This window comes from Podarcis liolepis (genome assembly GCF_965112155.1).
Source record: "Podarcis liolepis genome assembly, chromosome: 11".
Classification (NCBI taxonomy): domain Eukaryota; kingdom Metazoa; phylum Chordata; class Lepidosauria; order Squamata; family Lacertidae; genus Podarcis; species Podarcis liolepis.
In genome coordinates, this window is record NC_139565.1 from 23,625,105 (window position 1) to 23,651,922 (window position 26,818).

At 42.5% G+C, this 26,818-nt stretch overlaps 1 protein-coding gene across 5 annotated transcripts in view; it reads left to right on the forward strand.

Annotated features, from left to right (window-relative positions):
- Positions 1-26,818, forward strand: part of TMEM232 (transmembrane protein 232) — a 147,468-nt gene that overhangs the window by 75,785 nt on the left and 44,865 nt on the right. For all 5 annotated transcript variants that reach the window (XM_083464500.1, XM_083464504.1, XM_083464503.1 and 2 more), the window contains 2 exons: positions 1,275-1,453; positions 13,532-13,779. In XM_083464500.1, the coding sequence (XP_083320626.1) occupies positions 1,275-1,453; positions 13,532-13,779 (427 nt within the window). The remainder of the gene's footprint in view (positions 1-1,274; positions 1,454-13,531; positions 13,780-26,818) is intronic.

The window sequence follows — 26,818 nt, forward strand, 5'->3', positions numbered from 1 at the left end:
TTTACCTCAGGATGAGAACAGAAATTGTTGCGGCGGCAGCGCAGCAGCAGCGGGAGGCCCCATTAGCTAAAATGGTACCTCAGGTTAAGAACTGAGTAGAATACTTCAGTCCAGCAATGCTTCTCCCAGTGGACATGTGTCAGGTGTGCCACTTAAGTGTGTCACTTTTCTTGTTTTTCTGTGGTGTCACATGAAGTGTGTTTGAGAAAACCCAATCACACAGAATCAAAAGAACTTATTCAGAGGACATAGTATTTTTTTCCCTGTTCAGCAAACCTTTGGTTCTGCATATTGATGGTGGTTTTGGTGGTGGTGGTGGTGGTGATAACAGTAATAATAAGCTATGGTTTTTATTTTCAATGAGAAACAGTAAAATTATATTTAAAAGTAAAAATCCTGTTAAAATCTTGTAGAAGTAAATATTGGGGGAAAGCTGCTATCTCTCCCCCCCATAACTTTAAATCATACAACTAAAAACTAACGTTAATGGTTTTTGGGATGTTTTTCTTACCCCATCAAAAAGCTTGTAAGAACACTGTCCATAATTATAAAAATGTTCCAAAACATTACATGGCTTGTGCCAACCTACTCACACTTCCTTTACGTTCCTTTACCATTTGTTTGTGAGAAATCTATGGATTTTTTTACTACCGCAATCTGCTAACATTGGTTGGGTTCAATAGTATACCACAAAGGCATTTCTGGGGGCATTTTATGTCTTGCTTTCAACCCCAAATCAAAATGGTAAGTGGTAACTGGCTGGAATCTGGGGATGTGGTACAGGCGACAATTTGTAACGTCATTGATGGACTACCCTGTGGGCGTACTTATGCATCAATTGTGCAATGAAAAGTGCGCATGCAGGATGATCCCCCCCCCCGAAGTTGGATGGTTAAAAAGACACATATTATATACACAGGGGCATTTGGTTCAGCGATAGCAGTGACACCCCAACAGTGTATGGTCCAGGAGAATGGGTTGCTGAGATGCTAACACCGCATGCATATGGTCCATTGCACATAGTAAATGCCTTTTAAGTGAGATGACCTCTGAGTGGAACCACAGACATGGGCAAGGGCTTTCCACACCTTGTTTAAAAGGCCTTGCCATGTTTGAATCGGGCCCGAGCTTTCAGAGGCATTAGCTGCCTGCTATTTGGAAAAAATATATATGATAAAGACTACATAGATCTGGTTGTGATCCAGCAAAGCATTCCTTATGTTTTTTTAGCAAAGGCATAGAATGCTCATGGGACACTGAAATATTTTTTGCAGGTCACGATCCATTCTGGGTTATTCGATATGGTGTGGTCTACAATCTAGTTGTCCTGCGTAGTGAACTCGCTGGGGATGTGACTCGAGAAGGATTAAGGAATGCTGTATGGAGATCTTTACAGAAACAAAAGAACATTGAAAAGGACAGCCATGTCCTGGAGGCTCTAAGAATAGCAGAGGTAGGTACAGAACCTAGTAGTCAGTATATGCCATTGCTCAAACAAGATTATTACCATAATATCATTAATTACTTTTAGGCAAGGACCCTGGTTAATATTGGCATTCTCCAATACTCTTCTAACTTGGCTTGTATTCTGTGTGGGACCACCCTTGAGGTTAGTTCGGAGGCAGCAGCTAGTGCAGAATGTGGTGGCCAGGTTGCCTGTTGGAGCAAACCGCTGCCAGCAAATAACACCTTGCTTGTGCATTTTGTGGGTGACAAAGATAAAGAGTTACTCTCAGAGTTACCTTTGAGAGAGGCCTCTGTGTTTTCTCTTTCTTTCTCTGTTTTTTTTGTTTTGTTCTATTTCATTATGAAAAAGCTTTAATAACATCTTATGAAAAGAAAGAAGATGTTCAGGAATGCAAATCTGCTGCTATTTCCTTGAAGTTAGAATATTTAGTATTTTCAGAAGTTGGCATTATTTAGATATGTCTATAATGATAGATGAAAGCACATAAATATTAATAATATTGCTGTTTGTGCATACCTTGATTTTTTTTCATGCCTGGTACATGGACAGATGTCCTAAAGAATGCTTTAACTTGTCCAAAAACCATTTTGTTTCTTTGAGAGCCTCTCCAATAACTTAAATTGAGTTGACCCCAACCCTACAATAATATTCCAGCCCATTGACTGAATGTTCAGAGTTTGGATTTCAAATAACGTAGGGAGTAATCCAGGATTACTGTTACTGTCAGTGAAGTCAGTAACAAATCACTGATTTCAGTACATCTGGGTTATATAAATGCAAAAGTGTAACAATGAGAGCACATTGGTACATGTCATAGCTCGTATACTATGACGCATTATGTCTTGCAAATAGCTTACATTGGGTAATATGCAGCTAAGTAACTGCTCAAGCACAAGGACTTCCTCCCTTCTTGTCTCCCTGCAGCATCCCCAAATTTGCTTGGAATGGTTGAGGGAACCCCAAGTATTTAGGGGGAGCATGGGGGTGGGATGGAGAACACTCCATTGTACAAAGAGAAATCCTTGTGCTACATTGATTACAACCCAGTGTAAATCACTTTTTTGGGGGTGTAGAAACATATACGTATACATATAGACACACAAAACTAGGGTTGCCATATGCCTTCTTTTTCCAGGACACAGCCTCTTTTTCATGGATGTGTAAAATGAGAGTTTTCACAGCAATCCATAGTTAAAAGTAGAAGTCGGCAAATGCGTCCTCTTTTTTGCTCTTCAAAATATGGCAACCCTAACACACACACACACACACACACACACACACACACACACCACATCTCCATCAAGTACAGCATAGAAGCTAAGACAGGGGTTGCCCACCTTTTGGACCAGTGGGTAAATTTTGAATTTTGAGAAAGTGTTATGGATGCCATTCTGATTATTTATTTTAACGCTAGAATTATTCTACATAAAGAGTCATCAATGGATGCATGACTAATAATGTAACGGCAAGGGGAAACAGTCCATAGTTGATAGAGGGGCTACATTTTCCTCCCCCAGAGCTGGGTAGTGTCTCTGGGTTTTAAATGTCTGGCATTTTGAAAGCATATAAATATAATTTGAAATTAGATTCCATTCTTCATAGTGCAGAACAGGATTACAGAAATAGGCTTTAGAATTCAGACAGGTAAGGAAGATGAATTTGGTATAAGCAGTGTCTGCAGCAAAGTTAAATTATACATTAAACACTCTGTCCATTCTTATTATCTTAGGAAATTAGATAAGAAAGCCTGATTTATTTAACTGAGTTGGAAATAAGTTTAGGAGATTTAAAATGCAGTTCTGTGATAGCCTAGGGAACAGGGGGGAATTTTGCCAGTGAGCATAGTAGGTATTCTTGTCTAAATATCCCCGGTTGTTTGCCTTTGGCCAATTGAATAAGTGCAAATCAAGAGCTGAACCACAGCTTATGCTATACAGTAGTACCTCGGGTTACAGACGCTTCACGTTACAAACGCTTCAGGTTACAGACTCCGCTAACCCAGAAATAGTACCTCCGGTTAAGAAATTTGCTTCAGGATGAAAACAGAAATCACACGGCGGCGGCAGCGGGAGACCCCATTAGCTAAAGTGGTACCTCAGGTTGAGAACAGTTTCAGGTTAAGAATGGACCTCCAGAACGAATTAAGTTCTTAACCCGAGGTACCCCTGTATAGGTCTCTATTAGAGAAGGGGAGAGAGAAAATGTTGAGAAGATACTAGGGGTTTTGCCTATCCAGTTTCAAGGGAACAGTACCACTGAGGAGTCAGCTGAGACACAGTAGGCTCAGTGGTTGGGAACCTTTTTGGCCCAATGGATCAGATTGTCACTGGTGCCCACCCCGTGGGACAACCTACCTGTCAGTCACCTGGTGCCAGATTATTGACAGGTGTGTTTTTACCTGTCCACATGTCCAAGTCCCTTGCTCAGTGCTTCTCAAGCTCCGAGTATAGGACTGACAAAGTTGAGGAAAATGTCTTTGTGGGTCAAATTTGACCCATGAACCAGAGGTTCTCCGCTCCGGTCTAGGAGGTAGGTTACTCTCAGTGAACCTAACGTGGCATGGTCTTGGTCACCCCCTGGAGATGGGAGACCATCTGAGAACTTCATCCACCCAAGAAACCCAAGAGGAAAAGGTGGGATATTAAAAGGAATACTATTTTGTGTTCATGGATTTACTTCCTGAAGCAATCTCATGAATGCCTACTCATTTGGATGTTACATGGGAATCATAACACTTCCCAGATCTCATTAGCAGGCTCCCCAGGTCCTGTCTGGTGGTTTTCGCAAAGCATCTGCAGAAAAATATATGGGTATAAATTCTTCTTTCTTGGGTTTGTGATAGTGTTTTGAAAATTGTCATAACCACATGTGGAGTTATTTCATGTACATAGTGTTTCCTAGGGTGATGCATTTTAAGTGGCTGTCTGCCTCTTGAGTAAGGCAATAAGATATAAATTATCATGCCACAAAAAGGGACATTTTATGGTGTGTTAATAGTTCTGTTTGAGGTGTCAGGCCCTTTAGCAAGATTTTGAACAAAGCATTGAAAGGGATGGAAGGCCAGCATAAAGGAAAAACAAACTTCTACCTCTACCATATTATTACACAATAAATATCCAATTATTATATTGTTAGAAAGTGTATGCAGTTGTCCAGGGTGTTTCAAGTTTTTCCCATGACTCTTCTTAATGAATGACTTTATTATGCTGGAAAGAAGGACCCTGTCTTCTCTCTGTCAGTCCATGTAATATGGGAGCCCTTGTGTTGTCTATCCGTGTTGGGTCCATTGGTCATATCAGTGTGATTCCAATCAGTTTCCCCACCCAAGCCCTTTTAATGTGATAACAATACAACCTAATTTAGACATGGGTGCAATTCTTTCTTACCAGTTTTGAGTCTTATCTTTTCTGGTTCCTTTCCTTTACTGCTGCACTGAATACATTTATACATTCACACAAATTAATACACACACAGTTTTTCAAAAACTCAGAGGTTAAAAATGGCATGCATCTCTAACAAATGTCTTATTCTGGTACACGGAAATCTTGTATCTTAGCAGCACTAGTGAATATTCATGTATATTTAACATTTAAAAGCCACTTTGAAATACTTCAACATATCAGGGACCGTGTAGCTCCTAAATACATAAGATCCTCCTGAGAAAAGAGGGCAAGCACATCTATTCTGAATTGTTTGCATTTTATGCTATGAATTTCATGATACTTTGGAGGTTTTAAAGCAGCAGATTCCAGCTGAGCACATTCTGGCATATATTGTAATGTAGAAAGGAGACAGTCTGCTGCTAACTATTAGAATACACACACACACACACACACACACACACACACACTATTCTGAATTAATAGAGAAGATGCAACAATATTTTTTTTTACACACAATTTGATAATGGGAGAATGGGAATTTTATTTCCACCCTCTCTTTTTCATTGCTTTTGTATCTATTCTCTATAATATGCCAGATTATATATATCCTATATATGTAAAATGAGATATATTAAGTGGATTCCAGCATAAACATGGAAGTGCCTTGGGCAAGAAAGCGTCACTGTTATTGACAGCTGTTTTATCTCTTCATGGAAACTGGGGACATGTCTAATACGAAGAGAAAGTTCACATTAGTGCCAATCTTTAAGATTTGAACAAGATATTGTAGCAGTTGTGGTGGTGCTTCTGAAAGCACTTTTCTCATGAAACCTCTTCTTCTCCTACTGTCACATCTGGGGAACTCAACAACTGATAAGACATTATTGTACTGCAAGCTCCCCAACCCCACTCCACCAATGTGGGTGCTGTATGCAGAGAACATGCCACACAATGACCTGATTGACACATCTTGCTAAACCAAATCATGGCTTACATCAGTGATGGCCAAACTTGGCCCTTCAGCTGTTTTGGGACTACAATTCCCCTCATCCCTGACCACTGGTCCTGTTAGCTTGGGATGATGGGAGTTGTAGTCCCAAAACAGCTGGAGGGCAGCTTCCAATTGGCTGCAGGAGCTTCCTGCAGCCAATTTGAAGCCACGCTTTGGCTTCCGAACATTTTGGAAGTTGAACAGATTTCCGAAATGGATTCCGTTCGACTTCCAAGGTACGACTGTATCTGGAAAGGGTCTCTGAGCAAAGAACTGTGTTGGAATGCTCTTAACTGTCTCTCAACATAGTTGACGCAGCATTTTAACGAGTCTTTTCTTAGCAAGTTAGGGAACATTTTTGCAAACCTCTATCAGAAATGCAACAGTTTACTGGTCAGTGCACCTCAGGCACTTGCAAAGGTTTGAAATCAGGTCTGCATAGTCTTCAAAATTGTGCAGTGAAATTAAGCTGCTCTGAGTAATTAAATTTTGTGGATATTAAGCTGTGATAATACAGCATTTCAGACTTAATTTGGTTAATGAGACTGAAGGCTTATTTCCTCCCCAACTAATTTCTCTGGAGGTTGTATATTTTTATGATTTATTTTTCATCTCTGTTGAAGATTAATGTTCTGATATATCAATGCCTGATTCACTGGAACAGTGGCTTCAGATATCTGGGATATTTCCAAGCAAGTCCAGTCAACTTGCCTCTTGTGCAAAGGTTACATTCCAGAAATGACACATAAATGCAAAACCATGTATAATCAACACAAACAACCCAGACACACACAACTACCCTTGCATGAGCAGGCTCACCTTTCTAGAGCCGTGTTCCCAAGCAAGGCAGAAAACTTTTAAGATCTCTGCCTTGCTTACCGGACTCTGGAAGGATCTCGCAGGGCTGTCCCAAGTTTTCGTGAGATCTCACCAGAGCCTCCCAGAGCCTGATAAGCAAGGTGGAAAACCCTGCACAAAAAGCTCTCCACCTTTCGTGTTTTTAATTTGTATGATTTCAACCGGTCAGCCACCAAGTGTGAAAAGTTCAAATTGTGCAGGTTAAACACGCACAAGATGCAAGTCAATTGTATATGGAAAATTGCACCCTTCTTGATCAATCTCCACCAGCATAAGGGAGAATTCTTTAAAAGTCATCCCTCAATAGTATTTTACCCTGATGCCCTGATCTCAAGTTACATGATCAGGATTTCTCTTCTGCAGGCAGGACTGTGGGGTGTGTGGGTCTTATTGGCACATGTGGTGGAGTTGTGTTGAAGTTCATAAATTTTGGAAACAAGTTATTACATAAATAGTACAGTTATAGGTAAAAATGTGACCCTGGACCGTAAATCATGCATTTTGTCTATTTTTGATAAATTCAGGTTTTATATGTAAACAGTTAACTGTTTATTTTCTGGTTAGTAATCACTGAGGGATAGAAAGACTCTTCATTTTATATCCTATGTCAGTGGTTCAAGAAAGTTATGTTTATTGCTATTTCAGAGAAATTGACATGTCATATTTGAGTAGCTGGGGTGACATTGATCTTTCTGATTTCATCTCCATTTGGGGTTTATTTATTAGATAGATGACATTGCAGTCACACCGGTGGCAAATCCCTTCAAAATAATGATTTTATTTGACGGCATCTACAGGGAAGACTTTTTTCTTTTTCTCTACTTGATTGTACGGTGCAAATTGTGTTTTTATACCCCATTTAAAATTTTATAATTGTATCCATTTCATTCATTCCTGATTTTCAAATATCCTTTTGACTTGATTATCAAAAGCTCCTGGTATTGAACTTACCTTATTTTGTTGTCAATGTCTGTTTTTCTCTTTGTGTGCATTGTCCGTTTTTGTCGTTCAGTAGAATAAAAAACAAAACAAAATTGCACGGCTCATTTGTCATGGAATATTTTGCACTTCCATGTCGGTTTAAAGCTCCATTTTTTCCTAATAAGAATTGACACAGTCTCTGATTAAGGAAAGGATATGGTTGTCATGTACCTTGGCCTCCAAAGAGCGATGATTCAAATACACGTACATTATTCACAACTGGGTTGAGACAGGCGCATATTGTATTTTGTTACTGGGGTAGAACAAAATATTCTGCAAGAAATGCTTTTGAGTCAGTCATTAAAAGGACCTCTGACTGATAGAACCCATTAATTCTTTAAGGTGAAATAATGTGGTCTAAGCAGTGTGGGCTTCAGATGAAAACGTCTGTCCAGCTCTCTCCTCAGTACTTATGTGCTATAACACACTTTAATATCCTCGCCATATAAATAAGAGCATTGATTTGTATTACAGAGCTGTGAGTGATCCAGAATGTCACAGGATGCCACCTAAAATCCCAGCATAGTGTGGTAAATAAGAGCTACAAAGCAACTGAAATATGCTCTGCCACATTCTCATTGAGAAAAACAGCAGGGCTGTTGTTATTGAGGCACAGAGACAGCAAAGCCCCAATGCCCAGGTACACAAAAGAGACAGCAAATGACAAAACAGTAAGAAACAGGCTTTTAGATTCCTGTTGACTTGTCATATGGGACACAAAAGCAACGTTAAAGACCTGATTTTGCATCACAACTACTAACCGTGTCTCCTTTTTGGATTGTAAACATTTTCAAGAGATAGTATATTTTAGCACCATTTTGTTCGTTGGTTTACAGCCTCCCTAAATTATTCATTTATTAATTAATGTGTGGCTCTATTAATTCAAGTAATCGTCATCACCATCATCTGCTGAAATGCTGCCTATACGCTACTGTGTTTTTTGTATGCTGATGGAACCTGAAGCTGGTACAGAATGCACTGGCAGTACTGGGAGCACATTATAGCAATACAATTTGCAATGTCTTCCTATCATCTTCCTTTGATCTATAAAGTCCTGAAAAACATGAGCCATCTATGTTCATTTATCCTCCTCATCATCTAGGCCACATCATGAGCACAAAGATCATCTGACGATGATAATATCCTCTTTGCTGTGGGTAGTCACAGTTGGGGCCAATTTAAATCTATATGAAAGATTACTTAAGTTCCGTTGAGTTAATGGGAACTAGGTGGGAGTAGCTTGCATCTGTATCCAACCCTAGGTTTTTTGTGCTCATGCAGTTTTGCATGCAGGGTTAAAGTATAGTATCTACCTTGTGGTTATCTGAGAAAGGTTCTTCATTTAGTCATGCGTGCTTGAATATATGAGTTTGATGTCTTTGCCAGAGTTCAGGTGCTGAATTGGTAGCTTGAGTTAACTCAGTGCAGTCTCTGAAGCGTAAGTGGCTAACGTGTAATTCTCCAAATGTTGTTGGACTCCAATTCACATCAGCCCCAGCCAGTCTTGACAAAATTCAAGGGTGCTGGGAGCAACAACTGGAGGGCCACAGGTTAGCCACCTCTGCTCTAATATGTTTCTGGGGGTGACCAGAAGCCATAGCTGCCAACTTTTCCCTTTTCTTGAGAGGAATCCTATTCATAATAAGGGAATTTCCCTTAAAAAAGGGAAACGTTGACAGCTATGTCAGAAGCTGAACAGAGCTGAGAGTGAGGAAATGAACCCTGGCATAAGTAGGCTAGCCATTTTACATGGAAAAGATCCCAATCTCTTTAGGAGCAATAAGAATCCACACCCCTACATTTGCCACCTAGTCATAATAGTCTAATAAACATTATTAGTTAGTGATGGTTCCTTGGAGATTGTCAACAAGAATGACTCCCTTTCGGCTGCCCTAACATATATGCTGGCAAACTGAAGGAGAAGCTTCATTTTAAGTCCTTTCTGCCATCTGCCTTGCAAAACATGAAAGTTTTTTTTTTTTTTAAAGAAAATCTCTTTTTTGCTTCAGTGTAAGAGTTCATTCTTTGCGTATTTGACCTCCTGCTTTTCTTATTGTGTAGAGCTTCTTTTCAAGCAAACCCTTTCACTCTTTTATCCTTCCACCCACGGTCACTGCTGAAATATATTTTGGTAGTCATTTTTTTTTAATTGAAAGAAAGGTATCCTAATATGCTCTTTGCACTATGTTCATGACTTTATAGTTTGTCTTCCCTAAGTCAAGACATGTCAGCCATATTCTGTCTTAATATAACAAAGTCTGCAGTAGCATGTAGCTCTGCTACAGATTTCTTAACCTTGCTAGTATTGAACACTTGGACTGGCTGTATGCTAAAGCCCAGATTGTTTTGAATATGAAGCAGAGAGTAGCAGCTTTCTAGTGTGCTTAATTTCGATAAAGAATATGCCTGCTTGCCACGTTGTCTGCTTCTGTACAGGCCACCATCTGTGAGCTTGCCATATTGGGAATATTTCCGTTTTACTTCTATGTACAGAAAAGATACAAAATGCTGTCTTCTGGTGTGTGAGATCCACATTCAAGAATTGGTGCCCTTTCTGGTGTGTGTGCTTGTGTTGTGGACATAACGTCAAGAAGGATCACTGCATTCATATTTGGCATAGATCTACTTCAATGGAATAGCAGGAGGGCTGGTCCAGATGTTACACTCAACATGTGGCCCAGCATCCTAACACTCCCAGCCACACAGCTGATAACAATTCATCATGTGATGCTGATGAGACTTTCATGTATTGACTTACCCCATTCTTCGTGGGTAAAAAAAACACCATTGTTGTGGGCCACTGGCAGGAAACTGTTCTGTTCCTGGTGGGGGTTGCAGCCAGCTGGTTGTTCCAGCCCAAACAGAAGTTTCACCAGGAATTCTGGTTTAAGGCAGCATCCTGAACAGTTCCAAGTGACGCACAGGCTGGAGATTTATGCAAGCGGGTTCATATGTTACTTCAGCAGCAGACAGCCTTAGGCGGAGACTTAAATAGAGCTGCAGCTCAGTTTGCCTAGGTGGCTCCACTTCTAGCTGCGGGAACCCTTACCTGTTTTAGCTGTACCTGGGTCTTAACTGTATTGACCAGACTGTAGCCCTGCTGTGGTTTCCAAGGATGGCAGCAAAACGTCTTTATACTGGGGAGCCGGTGGCAACATAGATGTGAATAGCTTTGATGGCATAGGTTGGTGGGCATTGAGCCAAAGGCATTTTCTTATATAAGGGGATGCTTGCACCAATTTAAGCTGCTACTGGAGGAGTCAGGATGTGAAATTTAAGCTTCTGCAACAGGAAATTCTGGGAAAGTAGCACAGTGAGCCACTGAGTCCTTGTGAGCAAAGTGACTTTTGGACTTCATTCACATGCTATTTTATCCAGCAGAGGTAATATTACTGCCAGGAAAATTATGTAAAAATCCATTTTGTCTGCTGCGCATCTATCTTGTTCTCTAATGTATGCTTTTGATAGCTGTTGCCACATATTTAGGAGGGGAAACAGACCTTACATTTGACACTCTTTTCTAGACTTGGGTTGGAAAAATAAAACATGTGAGCTATCCTTTTACTTTTTGTAATTTCCTCTCTTCAGAGGCTGAATTAAGCCTGAGATTAATGTCTTGATAAACCATTCTAATTCATGGAGCTGTACCCAAACACTTATGTCCTTTAGGTCCACAACTCCAAACAGTCTCAGATCTGGTACAGTTCTTGATCATCCCCTGATCTATCAGAAGATTCGTTCACCCTCTTGAACTCCACACCATTGCCTTTTTATGGGAAGGGAACATAGCTCAGTGGTGGAACGTTTCCCTTGCATGCAGAAGGTCCCAGGTTTCAATCCCTCATCTCTCCAAGTATCCCATCTAAAACCTTGGAGAGTTACTGCCAGCCTGTGTAGGCAGTAGTACTGAGCTAGAGGGGACCAGGGGTCTGTTTCTATATAACACAGATTTGAAGGGACTAGGTTGGCACTGTGGTCTAAACCACTGAGCCTCTTGAGCTTGCTGATTGGAAGGTCGGTGGTTGGAATCCCCATGACGGGGTGAGTTCCTGTTGCTCTGTCCCAGCTCCTGCCAACCTAGCAGTTTGAAAGCATGCTAGTGTGGGTAGATAAATAGATACTGCTGCGTCGGGAAGGTAAACGGCGTTTCCGTGCACTCTGGCTTCTGTCACGGTGTCCTGTTGCACCAGAAGTGGTTTAGTCATGCTGGCCACATGACCTGGAAAGCTGTCTGTGGACAAACGCTGGCTCCCTCGGCCTGAAAGCGGATGAGCGCTGCAACCCTATTGACTGGACTTAACTGTCCAGGGGTCCTTTACCTTTTACCCTTTGCCTCTGAGGGCTGGATTTAACTAACCGGACCACTTCTGGAAGCCTGCATAAAGACTTCTACTATCACAACAGGCTTCCCCCACCCTCATACCTCTTAAATTGGTTGTGGGATGGGGGAGGGCAGGAAACCCCCCCAGAATAACATGTGGGGGGATGAGAGAGGAGATTGTTTTACCAAGCAAGCAGAAATACTTGCAACAAAGCATGGTAGCTTGTTAAGGTTTGCTGGGATGTTGTAACTCTGTGAGGGGTAAATCACAGTGCCCAGAATTCTTCGAGAGAGTGCCCTCTGTGATTTCACCTGGCTACATTATTATTACCCCATAGTTGCCTTTGACTGGACTTAACCGTCCAGGGGTCCTTTACCTTTTACCTTTAACACAGATCTGTATATGGCAAGGCCTCTTCTCATCCCAAAGAACCAGCTCCTGTTTCCCTGCTGTATCTTAGTTTGGCATCCAAACACATGTGAACGGCCTTCACCATTTTAAAGTTTGTGGTAGGTTCTATAATAAGATGAAATCTGAAATGTTTTGAGCGTTATGCATGTGGAGTACGTGGAGTTTTTCCTTTCTTCCGTATTTGAAAAGCACATACATTTTGCTGTGGAGATGAAAAGGTACAAGGCTAAGCCAGGAGGGTGTTCCCCTGCCATCTCACTTAAACCTCTGAAAAGCAGGTTTTAAAGGGAATGGAACAAAGCCATCGCTGAGCAATGACACAAGCAGAAGCTGCAACAGCAAAGATTAAAAATGTTACTACATCTGGCCAATTAAAACAGGGGATACACAGTGTATCTGCCTGATGTCATTAATAAACATGCTGCACATATCCAGATCTCATTAATACTGGAAAATACATTTGACATCCAGGTTTCTCCCCCTTTATTTAAGAATCTCCTGTTCCATCTGTGCGCTGTTACAAGTACTAATGGGCTTATAAAATGTAGTCGTACTAGTAAAGGGTTGCTTGAAGATTAACTGTATTCACCAGTTGTCATTGATATTTTAAAGCTAAATCGAAAGGATTCAATATCCTCTTCACTTCCATGAAAGAAAAATTGTCTTATGAACATAAAGGTGGTTGATTGTGAGCTTGCGTGGCACTGTTTTGAGGCATATGGGTCAAGTGTGGACTGAAGGCTTTGAGAATGCCTGCTTGTGAAAGTGCTGGATTTTTCCAAGCTCCTTAATGTTTCTATCCATTAATATTTCAATGGGCATTTCAATTATTAGCACTTGAAATCTTGTTTGTGTTCCAAAGAAGGGAAACGGTGCCAAAGCCATCTTCTTTCCAGCATTTCATTCACAACCTTGTTTGCAGATTTCCTGACTACAGACGGATCAGTGAATCAAAGTGGACTGTGGAGAGCAGAAATAAGCACGATAATGTCTTATTTATAATTTCCTCTGTTGAAGTTTTATAGATTGGTTCTGTCATTACCTTGTTTTAGGTAGTAGATCATGCATACTCGGCTTTTGTCCCCCCCCCTTCCCCCCTTTTCCATTCATTTCTTAGGCTGAGTCCGAAGGCCCCAAAGACCCATTCATTGCATCCAAAGAAAAAGGTTCATCAAATCCCAGCGAAGCGCCTTCTTCTCAGAGCATTGGGTGGAGAGTCGCCACTTCCATGTGCCATCACTTCTTGCCACCTATTGGTCCAGACATCCCCTTGCCACGTCCGCCTGTACAAAAGCCGCCATTGATCCCGCGTCGAGAATCGGAACTGTCTGTTAAAGAGAAGAAAGCCAAACGCCTGACTTTAAGGTACTCAATTCCTAGGTCTGCATATTGTTTAGTGTGTTTTGCTTTAATGTTCTTATAAGGCTTATAAGCCTTTCTCTTTCCATCATTCCCATGTCTGATAAAGTTTGGCAAGCACACAAAATATTTGGAAATGATTTCATTTATCTGAATTCTAATCTTCGGGATGGAACGTTTTCTTCTCTGCTCTGCATCAATACTCCTCTCTGTTTCTTCCTCCCTCTCTCCCTCCTTCCTTCATGCCCTCTTTCTCTCTGTGATTTCACCAATCCTACCAAGCTGGCCCTGCTGAGAGTGAGATAAGACAGGTCTGAATGTTTGTCTAACAACAGACTAGCCTAGGATGTGTTTTCAGTATGACTGCAACTTCAACTGAGGAACTAGCCCTATCCTGGATTGTTATGTGCTGGCGTGGTTGCTCGAGAGCGAACAGGCAAGACTCCCACCGGTCTTTTCCAGGCTTTATTATCTGTACAAAAACATTTACAGTGCAGAGCGTCTCAAGTCCATGTCTTCTCAGTCGCTAGCAGAATCTGGGAGTGGGCGGTCCTTAAACCTTCCCCAGCATAACAGTCTTTTGACCCCCATCCTTCTCCTCCCCTCTCTGTGCACGAACCGACTGCGCAGACAGGGCACTGGCAAAGGGGGACTTGCCTCCCCTCCCCTTTGCTCAGGCTCGGTGTTGAGGCTCTCTCTAGCATCTTCTGATCCCTGCATCCCTTCCCCACTGGAGGCGGGGCTTCCCTCCTCCCCGGAAGAAGAGCTGCTTCGCACGATCTGCAGAGGCTCCATGTAACACAACTGCCCTTCTACCTCTCACCTCTGAGCTGATGGCAGTTCCCTGACATGGATGAATGGAGCCTCTTACTCATAAAAGGGCTTGGCCTGTTTTAAGAGCTCTTGGCTCCAGCAGCATGAGATATGCTTGCTTGGGTTCTACTGGATTCCTCGAAGGCAGTGCAACATCTTCAGACCAGAGAGGCAATGAGATTATCAGCTCCTCTGGTGCTGGGATTCCTGAGGGAGCAGACATATCAAAGACTGGTTCTGGCTAATCATCCTCATGGTTTGTGATGTTCTCAGAGTCTGTGGCCTCTTCCCTTGAGGCTGAGAAGTCAGAGCCGTGGCTCATGACACTCTGTAAGGTAGGTCAGTATTATTATGTCCATTATACAGGTGGAAAGTTGAGGCTGAGGCATAATGGCCTGCTTAGGGCCACATAGCGAGCACTAGTCAGAAGCAAGATTTTGAACCAGCAACTTTGCACATTGCACTTCTTGCTGCATTATGGCCTTTGGCTTATGAAACAATTGAATGAAAGATGGATTACAATGTTAACATCAGATAGAATAGTGCAATATATTCTTGAGGACTTCAGAGAACATTCTCAAAGCTATAAATATTCTTGACAGCCTCTGCTTTCCCCCCCAGGAAATGTATGATTGACCAACAGGGGATAATGGGAGGGAAGAGAAGGGAAGGAGATGAGATAGTTAAACATAAAATAAATCTAATATCCTGGAGTCATATTAAAAATATTGATGTATGTCAACAGGCAGAACATGTTTGTGCGCACGTATATACAACAGCTTCTAAATAGTGTTATTTTGGTTTCTCTAATACTGCCCTTTGAAGCACCTCTAGAAAACTCCTAGGCACTGCGCTCTCTCTCTCTCTCTCTCTCTCTCTCACACACACACACACACACACACACACATTGGCTCTGTATTCTTTTGGAAATAGCAATTTTTATATGCCACCCTGAGATTCTGCCAACTGTGCAAATAAATGATATCAGAGAAAACCCAGGAGAAACAAATGGATTTATACTTATTTACAGTAAGTGAAGATCTGGCCCAGTGGCCTAGGTATCATAAGCACTCCAATAATGACTTAATGAAGAACTTGCATGTTTGGTAAAATACACTTCAGATACAATACGGGGAATATGTGAAACTATTGTATGCCGATGATGAATACTGTATATATGAAGTTTGAGATGCAATTGCTGCATGTCATGGTCTTTGACTAGCCTCTCAGTTAAGTGAAAGACATATTAACTTCCTGATCTCTTCTACCCAACAAATTATGCTTAAGTAAAACAATAAGTCTCTGCCAAAGAACGGTAGTTAGTGAGACATTCTCTTCATGGCATATCCCCAAAATGGCAAAATACTGCAGTACGTATACATCAAGCCTACAGTCTACAGCCTTTTTTTTTAAAAAAAACTGCTTGTTAATTCTTTCATTTCTGACCATAATTTGTCTTATGCCCTCCATTATATCATGCCTCTAGAAATCCAATTTCATGCACTCACTTCTGGCATGGTACCTTTCTGTGCAAGTACAATTTGGTGCCAGTTATACTATCACAGATTCAAGCCTCTTTGAATTCTTATTTGTTCCAGATTTCCCCTTCCTTCCAGCCTTCTGGATCAGGCTTCCTCAAACTCGGCCCTCCAGATGTTTTGAGACTACAATTCCCAGCATCCCTGACCACTGGTCCTGCTAGCTAGGGATCATGGAAGTTGTAGGCCAAAAACATCTGGAGGGCCGAGTTTGAGGACGCCTGGTCTAGATAATGAGGTTGTTCAGTCAGTCTAGATATCAGGATCTAGATATCTTCACTTTGGAGCTTTTCCTATGACTGGGATGTCACATTTTCTCAGCACTTGAAAAAATGTAGATCCTGATAACTGTGAGGGGAAGAATGCTCCTGGAAGGAACTTCTGAAAGGGCCTTTTCCAGTTCCCCTTCGACTCCCGGGGGTTAGGAACTGCAGTAGGCGGAGGGGGATTTGCCACAATTAGGTGGAGGTGCATTGTGCATGAAGCTTCTACCTAATGTTGGCCAGTTGGCATATAGGGCCAAAACAGGCATTCCTCAGATATGTAGTTGTCAGGGAACTGCCATCGGAGCCAAGAGTGGAGGTAAGGCTCCCCGATGATGCGGGAGAAGGGACCAGCAGAGGGAGAGAGAACACTTCCCTTGGGGAAGGAAATCAGCGTGACACCTGGGAGGAAGGGGAGCAGGGAAGGACTTCAGAGAGAGGGCTCCAGGACTCTTCCACAGAGACCAGCGGGGAGAGTCCAGGACCTCCGCTGGCCACGCCCACTCTGCGCAGAAGACTTCCGCTCAGGGAGTCTAGGCGGAGACTTGGTGTCAAGGAGTTTTTATGTTGGTAGAAGTTCAGGAAACGCCCACTGACGGATTCTGCCAGTGACTGACACAGCCACGGAGTAAAGGCTGTCCAGCCAGGGAAAGGTTTAGCCAGGGAACGTTGCCTAGAGCATCCGCACCCTCTCCGCACAAGCAACCCCCAATTCCCTTTACAGTAGTCCTTGGGCACATACAAATCTCATATCTGTGGTGGCTCCCTGATTGCTCTCCCCAGGGAGGGTTGCCTGGCACCTTCATTACATATCTTTAGGTACCAGATAAAAACATTCCTTTGGTTAATTAAATAATCTATGGCCTTTTAAGTGGGGGGTGGGGCCATATTGTTTGTGTTTGTTATTATGATATGCATGTTTGCGTTTTTATATTGTAAACCGCCCTGTGATATTCGGATGAAAGGCAGTGTAGAATAATAATGATAATGATAATGATAATGATAGCAGTTACGTGTCATGCGAGTTGGCCTCTTTCTGCATAGGTGTCAGGGACGTGGCTGAATTAAACGCCTGGGAAGAGTCTGACTCTGGAAGTGAGAGATCGTAGCCACAGACAGAGCAGGAGGGGGTTAGTGTGGCCCCCCTTTATCAAGAGTTCCCAGACTCTGAGAGCTCACAGGCAAGAGGGAGGGGAGGAGATAGAAGACATTGAGGCGGTTGCTATGCAACCAGGAGGGAGACAGCGTTCAGAGGAAGTGTCATTTGAAAGCGGGGGGGGGGGAGTTCACCCACCATCTCCCCGAACCAGGAGAACTGACAGGGTTAAGATGCTACGGAAGTGCAAGAGAGGAAGGACTGGACTTTGGTGCCCTACGTGTTGCGATAGGGGCTGAGACTCAGAGTGCCCAACTTGGAGCAAAGGGCCGCAGGCTCGGAGCCACATTCCGTATGTAATTTGTAAATAAACGAACCATAAAACTGCCATAGAGTTGTTAATTCTTATCAGGGCTTGCTTGCCTGCTTGAGATCATTACAATAGAGTTAGCATGCCAGTGATCAGTGGACTTCATAGGTGTGTTGCTGGTTCATCAGCTCTGACTCCTCCTAGCAGTAAAAAGGGAATTGTGGGGTGCACATTATTATATAGGCAAGTACGTACTTATCTGTGGTCATCATTGCATATGCTTTGGCCCTAAGCAGACAAAGAACAAGCAAATGAAATGTTGAGGCCGAAAGATGTTCTTGTTATCCCTTCCATTATGTAAGAGCTTTTAGCATCCAATTTCCTCCCATTCACTTATTCATTGCTGCTAAAACAAATGGAGATGTATGGCTATCCAGAGAAAACACTTCTTGGATTTGGCCATTGATGAAATGCTTTGTGTGTTTGCTAAAGCTTCATGTAAGATCATTATTCACAAAAGGAAATTCTCTTTGAAGCCAGACATGTGCTGCACCTCAGAGTAGGGCTTGTTAATTTTTTCTACTTTCAAATTCCAAAAATGGGGAGTGCAAAAAAGTTGCGACATGACTTGGGAATTCAAAATATATTTTGGTCAAGTTTTTATAATTTAGTTTTGCTTTGTACATGAAAATAATGATTTTCTATGTTTTGTGGAACATTCAATGGTTTTAAACTTGTCTAATTAAAAAAAAGTGTGCATAAATGTGCTATTACTACCAACATCCTAACCTGTGGGATTTACCAAGCTCAATGATTTACCAAGCGCAATGCTGTCTAGTCACAAAAATAATACCAGATTTGAATTCCTCACCTTGAAAAAACATATTTTAAAGACTCCCTTACTGAAGAAATTAACAAAAATTAAGTTTCACCCCCTAAAATTTAAAGATATTTGGAATTAATTTTTGTAAATAATAGATTACGGTCTGATTAAATACAATAACAAGTCCCCTCCCCCTTTTTTGTAATGTACACACACAAAAATTCTGTTTTGTTTCCTACATTTGTACTATTTCTTGTTTCTTCTTCTTTTTGTCTCTGACTCTGTTCACTTGTAGTTTTGTACTTTTTATTTTTCAATAAAGAATATATAAGTTTCCCCTCCTAAAATGGCACACCCTAATGCCAGAGCTCTAAACCAGAACAAAAACCAAGTACAATTCAAAACTTGCTGATGGAGCCATGATCGTGCACCAGTTGTCTTCTGAGATGATCCTGTTCCTCTAATGCAGGGATGGGGATCCATCAGCCTATGGGGCATCTTCTTCCAAGCCTTGCCCAATATCCCGAGCCCTTCCATCGCCCCATTTCTTCCTAAAAGGTAAAGGTACCCCTGACAGTTGGGTCCGGTCACGGACGACTCTGGGGTTGCGTGCTCATCTCGCTCTATAGGCCAAGGGAGCTGGCGTTTGTCTGCAGACAGCTTCCGGGTTATGTGGCCAGCAAGACTAAGCTGCTTCTGGCGAACCAGAGCAGCACACAGAAACGCCGTTTACCTTCCCACTGGAGCAGTACCTATTTATCTACTTGCATTTGATGTGCTTTCGAATTGCTAGGTGGGCAGGAGCTGGGACCGAACAATCCCTGTAGCGGGGATTCGAAACACCGACCTTCTGATCGGCAAGCCCTAGGCTCAGTAGTTTAGACCACAGCGCCACCCGCGTCTTCCTTGTTGTTGTCGTTTAGTCGCTTAGTCGTGTCTGACTCTTCGTGACCCCATGGACCAGAGCATTCCAGGCACTCCTGTCTTCCACTGCCTCTCGCAGTTTGGTCAAACTCAGGCTGGTAGCTTTGAGAACACTGTCCAACCATCTCGTCCCCTTCTCCTTGTGCCCTCAATCTTTCCCAACATCAGGGTCTTTTCCAGGGAGTCTTCTCTTCTCATGAGGTAGCCAAAGTATTGGAGCCTCAGCTTCACGATCTGTCCTTCCAGTGAACACTCAGGGCCGATTTCCTTAAGAATGGATAGGTTTGATCTTCTTGCAGTCCATGGGACTCTCAAGAGTCTCCTCCAGCACCAGAATTCAAAAGCATCAATTCTACAGCAGTCAGCCTTCTTTATGGTCTACTGTTTAGCTAACTCCCAGCCAACCAGCTGAGCTGTGCAGTGCAGTGGGGGAGATCACAAGGGAAGGAACTTGGTTTCAACCTCACCTCCTCACTTGTCTTCTTATCCAACATACTGCTCAATTGACTGGAAGGAAACATCTGTGCAGTTTATAGCCACTGCAAGTCTCAGGAAAACACAAGATGGGTGAAGGAAGGAGATGACAGGAGACATTTGCTCAAATGGCACATTTTCCTGCACACCCTGCCTTTACAGAATCTGGCTTCCTTTTCCTGACATTAGAATCCTTAAACAGTCAATTTGTTTAATTGGATCGCTGTGCTTGGAACACTTTCCCCTTGAAATACAGATACAGTAATTGAATATGTCTTCTGGAGATAAACCACAATAGGAATTTAGGAATACAGTGCTGCGTTACTTTCCCTAAATAGAAAAAGATGATTTCCATAAACTCCCTTTCCCCTCTCCGTCTGATATTTTAATCATATTTTTCAATTGTTAATGCACCCAGGCACTCTGTCAAAGTGATATACCCAAAGCCTGCATTTTCAAAGATGTTCAGCTTCCATTATGCCTGGTAAACTGCTCTTCAGAAAATCTGGCTGTAAGTTGAAACCATTTGAAATTCTGGATGCTCAGTCCTTTTCAAACACGGGCCTCAATCCAGAGAACTGCATGACTAACTCTATATACCCAGGGAGCTTTTGACATCTTTATAAACAGCAGCTTCTCTGCATTGTGTGGCATAGCTCAGAGGGAGCTCCCTGGTCGGTGGCCATTGCCCAAAGTTCTGAAAGGAAAGCTATACTTTTGGAATACCTTTCTCTGAAACCAAGAGGGCTTCCTTCATTGACGTTGCCCCATAAGCCTGCCCCACCTTGCCACACACACATTATTTGCCTTCCACAGACTTCACTGCTAACCCCAGTGTTGTCTACAATATAGCCTCTGAACAGTGCAGCCCTAATTGATATTTATTTATGACATTTTAATAACACTTCATATAATAAAAAACCTTGGTTTACATAAAAACAAATTAATAACATTCAATAAAAAAATTCTAGAAGCAAGTTAAAAACAGAACACCACTAAAACACCAATAAAACTGAGCAATATACAAAACCAGGAAATTAAAAATTAAGAACCAGAGTCCAGGAAAGCTTCAGTAAACGTAAAAGTTTGTAAGAGGTGTTTAAAGGTCATGACTGTCTCTGCCTCACATATTACCTGGAGAGACCATTCCAGAGGGTGGCTGCTTTGACCGAAAAGGCCCGTTTCTGCATTGTTGCCAAGTGACAATCTACTAGTCATGGCATGACCTACAAGGCCTTCGTAGAAGAGATCCACTTGGCCTGCCCTGGGAGAGGCGTTCGGCTAAGAATCCTGATCTCAAGTTCTTTAGGACTTTAAATGTCAGCAAAAAAACAAACAAAAAACCCACCCTTTCATTTAGTTAGTAGCTCATTGGCAGCCAGTGCAGATTTTTCAAAACTGGTGTAATAAATTTAAAGTCCTATGCATGTTTACTCAGAAGTAAGTACAGATTGCAGCCTAAGGGCTCATCCATACTTTTGTGCCATGCATTCTAGGCACAGGTCTGGGATTTCCAGGTCTGTATCCAAGCAATATTTCTTTTCTTTTCTTTTCTTTTCTTTTCTTTTCTTTTCTTTTCTTTTCTTTTCTTTTCTTTTCTTTTCTTTTCTTTTCTTTTCTCCTAGCACATCCCCTGGGGAAAACCCAAATTTTACTGATGAATCAGAGCAAATGGCAAGTAGATTTTCAGTGGATTGCCATTTGCTCTGATTCTGCGGTAAAACACAGGTTTCCCTGGGAAAGCACCACCACCAAAAAACTCAGCCACCACCATCCTGAACACGGACTTAGAAATCCTGGATCTGTGTCAGAAAGCATGGCACAAAAGAAGGTGTGAGTAACCCCCTAAATATCTTCAGACTTTGCCTGTGTCCTTTTGCAGAACTTTCTCCCTTGTCCTCTCTGTGAAACCAAGTTGTTTTTTTAAAATAGCAACATCAAGTGTCACCTTCCTTACCTCTAAAGCATAGCATCTTTTCAAAGCAGTTCTTCATTCCAATGGCATGCCAGCATTACCCATTTCCAGCTAAAATGTTCTGTATATTGTAGCTCCCCTCCTGCACTTTGGCACTCTATTACTTGTCTCCTCTTTTCAAAGTCACGCTAATCCATTGCTTCTTGCTTAGAGAGCACCGCAGCATCAAGCACTAACCATGTATCTTTAATAAATTGTCATATTCATTTATCTTCTCGGGCAGCCTCCACATCCCTCTCCAGCTGTGCAGCTGCAGTTTAAGATTAGTAATTGTTTAACATCCATTATATGTAAGGAGAATTGTTTTTGCACACTTAACTCTTGACCAGAGAGTAGTAGCCGGGCCTTGTCACTTCCTTGGTGTTTCAGTCGATGTTTTGTGGATGTGTGAGAGCAGATAAAGAATGTTCAGGCTGAGGACCGCCTTTCCCTTTTTTTTAACGAAGGAAGCAAGCCATACCTGATAGTACCTAGTCTATACAGACAGAAACAAGCTAGACACAGAGATAAGGAAATCCAAAGCATGCACAGTGTCAGAAATGGATTGAAGAGTCCTAAATTGCTTATCTGCTGTTTCACTGGGCGGCCTTGTTAATTTCCACTGCTCAGCATCATTTTGCTGTCTGTTCAGTTCTTAATAAATTGATGTAGTACTTCTCATAAATGCTTCATGTATACTACATTCTTAGCAATTCTTACAAGAGCATTGTAAGAAATGTAGGCCAGTATATTATCCCCATATTGAGCGTATTGCTGGGGGAGCAACAGTGGGAGAGGCCTGTTGCCTTTGTTTTCCAGTTGTGGACTTCTTAAAAGCATCTCGTTGGCCACAGGACACTGGACTCGACAGGCCTTTGGTCTGATCCAGCAAGGCCCTTCTTATCTTCTGTCAAGGAGTTGTCAACGAGCCAGTTCAACCACAGGGCAGGCACACACACGGAAGGCACAGAATGCACGTAGCTCTTTATTAACAGAAAGCAACAGCACAGCAGAGTTGTCTGGTTTGCCTTAATCCAGTTAAGACATTGCTGAAACTGACCACTACCTCCGCTTCCCCCCCTCAGGCCTTTCACTCTGGATCCCTCCCAAGCAAACAAAGGCTGTGTTGAGGGGGCAAGCTCCTCCTCTGGGCCTATCTGGCCTGTTGCTCAGCAACATGCAGGACTCTCCTCGATGGAGGTGTCAGAGGTGAGCCAGCAGGACTGGGACTGTCCTTCTGATGCATAGCAGGGCCAACCTCTGACTCCTCTCTGTCTGAATCTGCGCTCACACTGTGATTCTCAGCCTCTAACCCTGTACTGGGAGGCCCTCCTTCTCCTGACCCTCCTTGATCACTCAACCCCCCTGTTTCTAGCACCTCCCAGCTTGTCCCAGCTTGTCTCTTCAGTGTCCCACCACCAGGATCTGAGATCTAAGTTGTCATCCTCCTTGTTCTCCCTGGGGGCTCTCGGGCAGGAGGCTCCCACCACTTTTCCTCATCCAGCGAGTTCCTGACATCTTCTTATGGTAATATTGCAGCTTACTCAGTTCATAGCTCATGTGACCAATTGAGCATATGGCACAAATAACTCTGGTCTATTCAATCCTGGTCTTCTCTGAGGAGGCCTAGAAAGACTTGTAGTCTGAATAGCTATCAGCAAGGTAGAAAAAGGCTGTAAAGAGATGGTGTTGTTCACCAACTGGACAGCTGCCCGTCCCTGTCCCTCGGTTGGCTGTGGATGATTTCAAGAAAAGGTTGGGCAAGTATCTGCTGAAAATGTTTCAAAAGAGATAGGATGCTATCCTTCAGCAGAAACAGATTAAGGGCGGTAAAGAAATTTAATAAACAAAACAATAAACAGCATTTTCTTCTGCTCTCAGTGTTTACAATCTCGATGTCTTCCGCATCTTGTGTATATGTATCTGAAACTTAGGATAAAACCTCATAAATCTGATGAAGTGGACTGTAGTCTTGAAAGCTTATGCCATAATCAGTTCATTAGTCTTTAAGGTGTCATGAGACTTTGAGGTTGTCCACCCTTCCTCTTGTCCCACTGTTTCCCCATGGGAAAAACGTCTCTTTAGTGCTCAGTCAGAGTAAACAGCAGTTGGGGTTTTGCACTGATTGCCATTTGTTCCGATCTCTCACTAAAGAGCAGGTTTTCCTTTGGAAAGGAGCGGGACAAGGGGAAAACCACTCAGACCCTTGCTTTCTAGGTACAGCGCAAGTGGAAGTGTAGACAAACCCCCTTGTTATTCGAATCATGGCTATCCAATTAAACAAGCTGGCTGTTAATCATTGCAGTGTCAAAATAGAAAAATAATAATAATCGGATTGTGTCCTGCACCAGCTCACTTTTGCAATGGGTGGGGTTGATGCAATCTGTACATTATTCTGTTTCTCTCACAGATTAATATTAGTGTCAGCTAGCCCCCCATTCTTGATGCTTGCTTTCTGTGAAAGCCAGGATTTGGCCAGATGGTAGTTTTGCTCATGGCTGTTTTTCTCTCTCTCCATCTCTCTCTCATACAGAGAGACAGCAACCAGCATGGAGTTTGAAGGCAGCAGTTGCTGTTTTATATCCTCCCCTCAGCGCTGATCCTAATAGCACCGAGACAACAGTCTGGACTATCAGGATCGGCACGGAGATTGTGTTTCATGTCTTACAGTTGGTGCACCCCCCTGACTCCATTATGACTAGTGAAGAAACATTTCTTCTGATTCTCCCCTATGACATTGTTGTTTTCAATATACATTTGTGGATCATTGCATGACAAAACACTGGTTTTCACTGATGCTACAAGAGGATAACGCTATCAAATAGCAGAGTAGTAGCCAGCCTTTGGCGTAGCTGTTCTGAAAGTGCAGTTGGGATTGGCTTGTGATGCTGGTGGAAGTGTACCAGTTGTGGCTCATTTACACTGGGATCATTAAACTGAGTCCTAGGGATCATTAAACCCAATTCCACCCTCTTCCAACAGCCCTCCTGTACAAGGTTCAGTACCTTCTCCCTCCACCAATGAAGCTTTCAGGGGCGCAGATGGCAGGAGATCGGAGAGAAGGAGAATGCTTCTTATACGAACAAACGTGTGCAAACATGAGAATGCGGGCTCCCAGAGAGATCATGTATGTCCCGTCTCCCCAAGTTATTCTGCTGCTGCACTAAACTGAGCTACGTCATGGTATGTTGCTCTGCTGGACAAACCATCAGCTGTATGCCATAGGTCAAATCTTGGTTACAGCTCATGGTTAGTCTGGAGAGAGCAAAACCACAAGCTTGGTTTTGGACAACATGCTAAGCCAACCCATAGCTTAGCTCTTTGCTAATTGGCTGGGGAGGATGGAGAAATGTGATTGCAAACTCCTCTCAGAGCTCACCAGGCAATTCTCTATAAACCACATGCAGTGATAGGACATTGCTATTCAACTTTGGGAGGACTACCACTAAAGTTTTGTGCTCAGTTAGGCACAATGGTTTGTGTTCAGTTAGTAATTAACATTTGCATGAGAACAATAAGGGAAAAAATATGAATAATGGTTTTGAAAATAAAAGGAAGAAGCAACTAGGATTCCTGAACTTTGCAAAAATATTAAGTGGGGAGCAGTTTAAATACAGCAATGTAGGTTTTGTTTAGGTACCTGGAATCACATCCTGCTGTAAGAAAATGGGCAGCAGAGCTGCTCAACCAGTCAGTATAGAAACTAAAAAGTGTTAAACAAGAGTTAATAAGATTGGTTGGCATCCATCTGTCTCAGGAGATAATGGAGGAGTGCTCCTTTGGGGTTGAGGTCAAGTAGAGACTGATGCAGGAGAGACATGTTTTGTTGCAACTGGGGCAGATGAAGGTGTCCTGTTGTGCTACTGCAGATGCTCCTCTGGTCATTGCTATGGATACACGACTTGACTGCCCGTCTCCAGGCTCTGCAGTCTTCTGCAAAGGATTCCCACACGGCAGAGTTGATGTTGCCAGCCTCTGTGTCCCATTTGCAGACGTCTTTGTAACACAGAGTTGGTCTGCCAACTGGCCTGGTGCCAGAAACCAGCTCTCTGTAGAGAACGTCCTTGGGGATCTTGCCACCTTCCATACTGTGGTAATGAGGTTTCAGTTCTATACCTAAAATACAGCCAGGTTAGTTGTCATGGCAGAGAAGTCACAAGGCGTTCATTGTGGAGGAATAAGCTGAATGTGGTTATATTGTCTATTTGTGCACCTCCAGCTCTGTAACGAAAGGTGGTATGCTGTCAGTATGTTACTTTCCGAACCTCAAAACCAAGATGCCAGTGACTGGAGTCTTATGAAGAAGTTATTTTAATTGGCAGCAGGAAACCAAAGAACCATGTTGTGTTCATCAGGGCCAAGAATATGAGGGGCTAATAATGAGGAAAGGCTGCATTTAGTAAAACCAATCACGGTCTTCTCTCCCACCCCCCCTTCTGCTATAGGACTTCACACAATCTGAGAGGAGTTAGCATGCGCAGGGCCAAATTATTTTCTCACTTCCACTGTTGTATTCATTTCGCTCACAGTAACCTGGGGTCTGTCAGCATACCAGCCATAAAGCTGCTAATGTTAGGAGGTGATAACATTTACTGCAGGCTGAAAACATGGTATATGAAACTTGTTCTCAGGAAAAGAGATTGGTTGTGCTTTCATTTCACAGCATTTCCAGTTACATTCATGCAGCACTTTTTGAGCCTTAAGAATATATAGCCATTAGAAGCAATTTGAGATGATTACTTTTTCTTCTTTCCATTACGTCAATAACAGCTTAGTAACTGATATTTCATTTTTACTTTAAGTCAGGTACATTTCTCCCATGCACTTAATGTTTCCTATTCCATTTACAT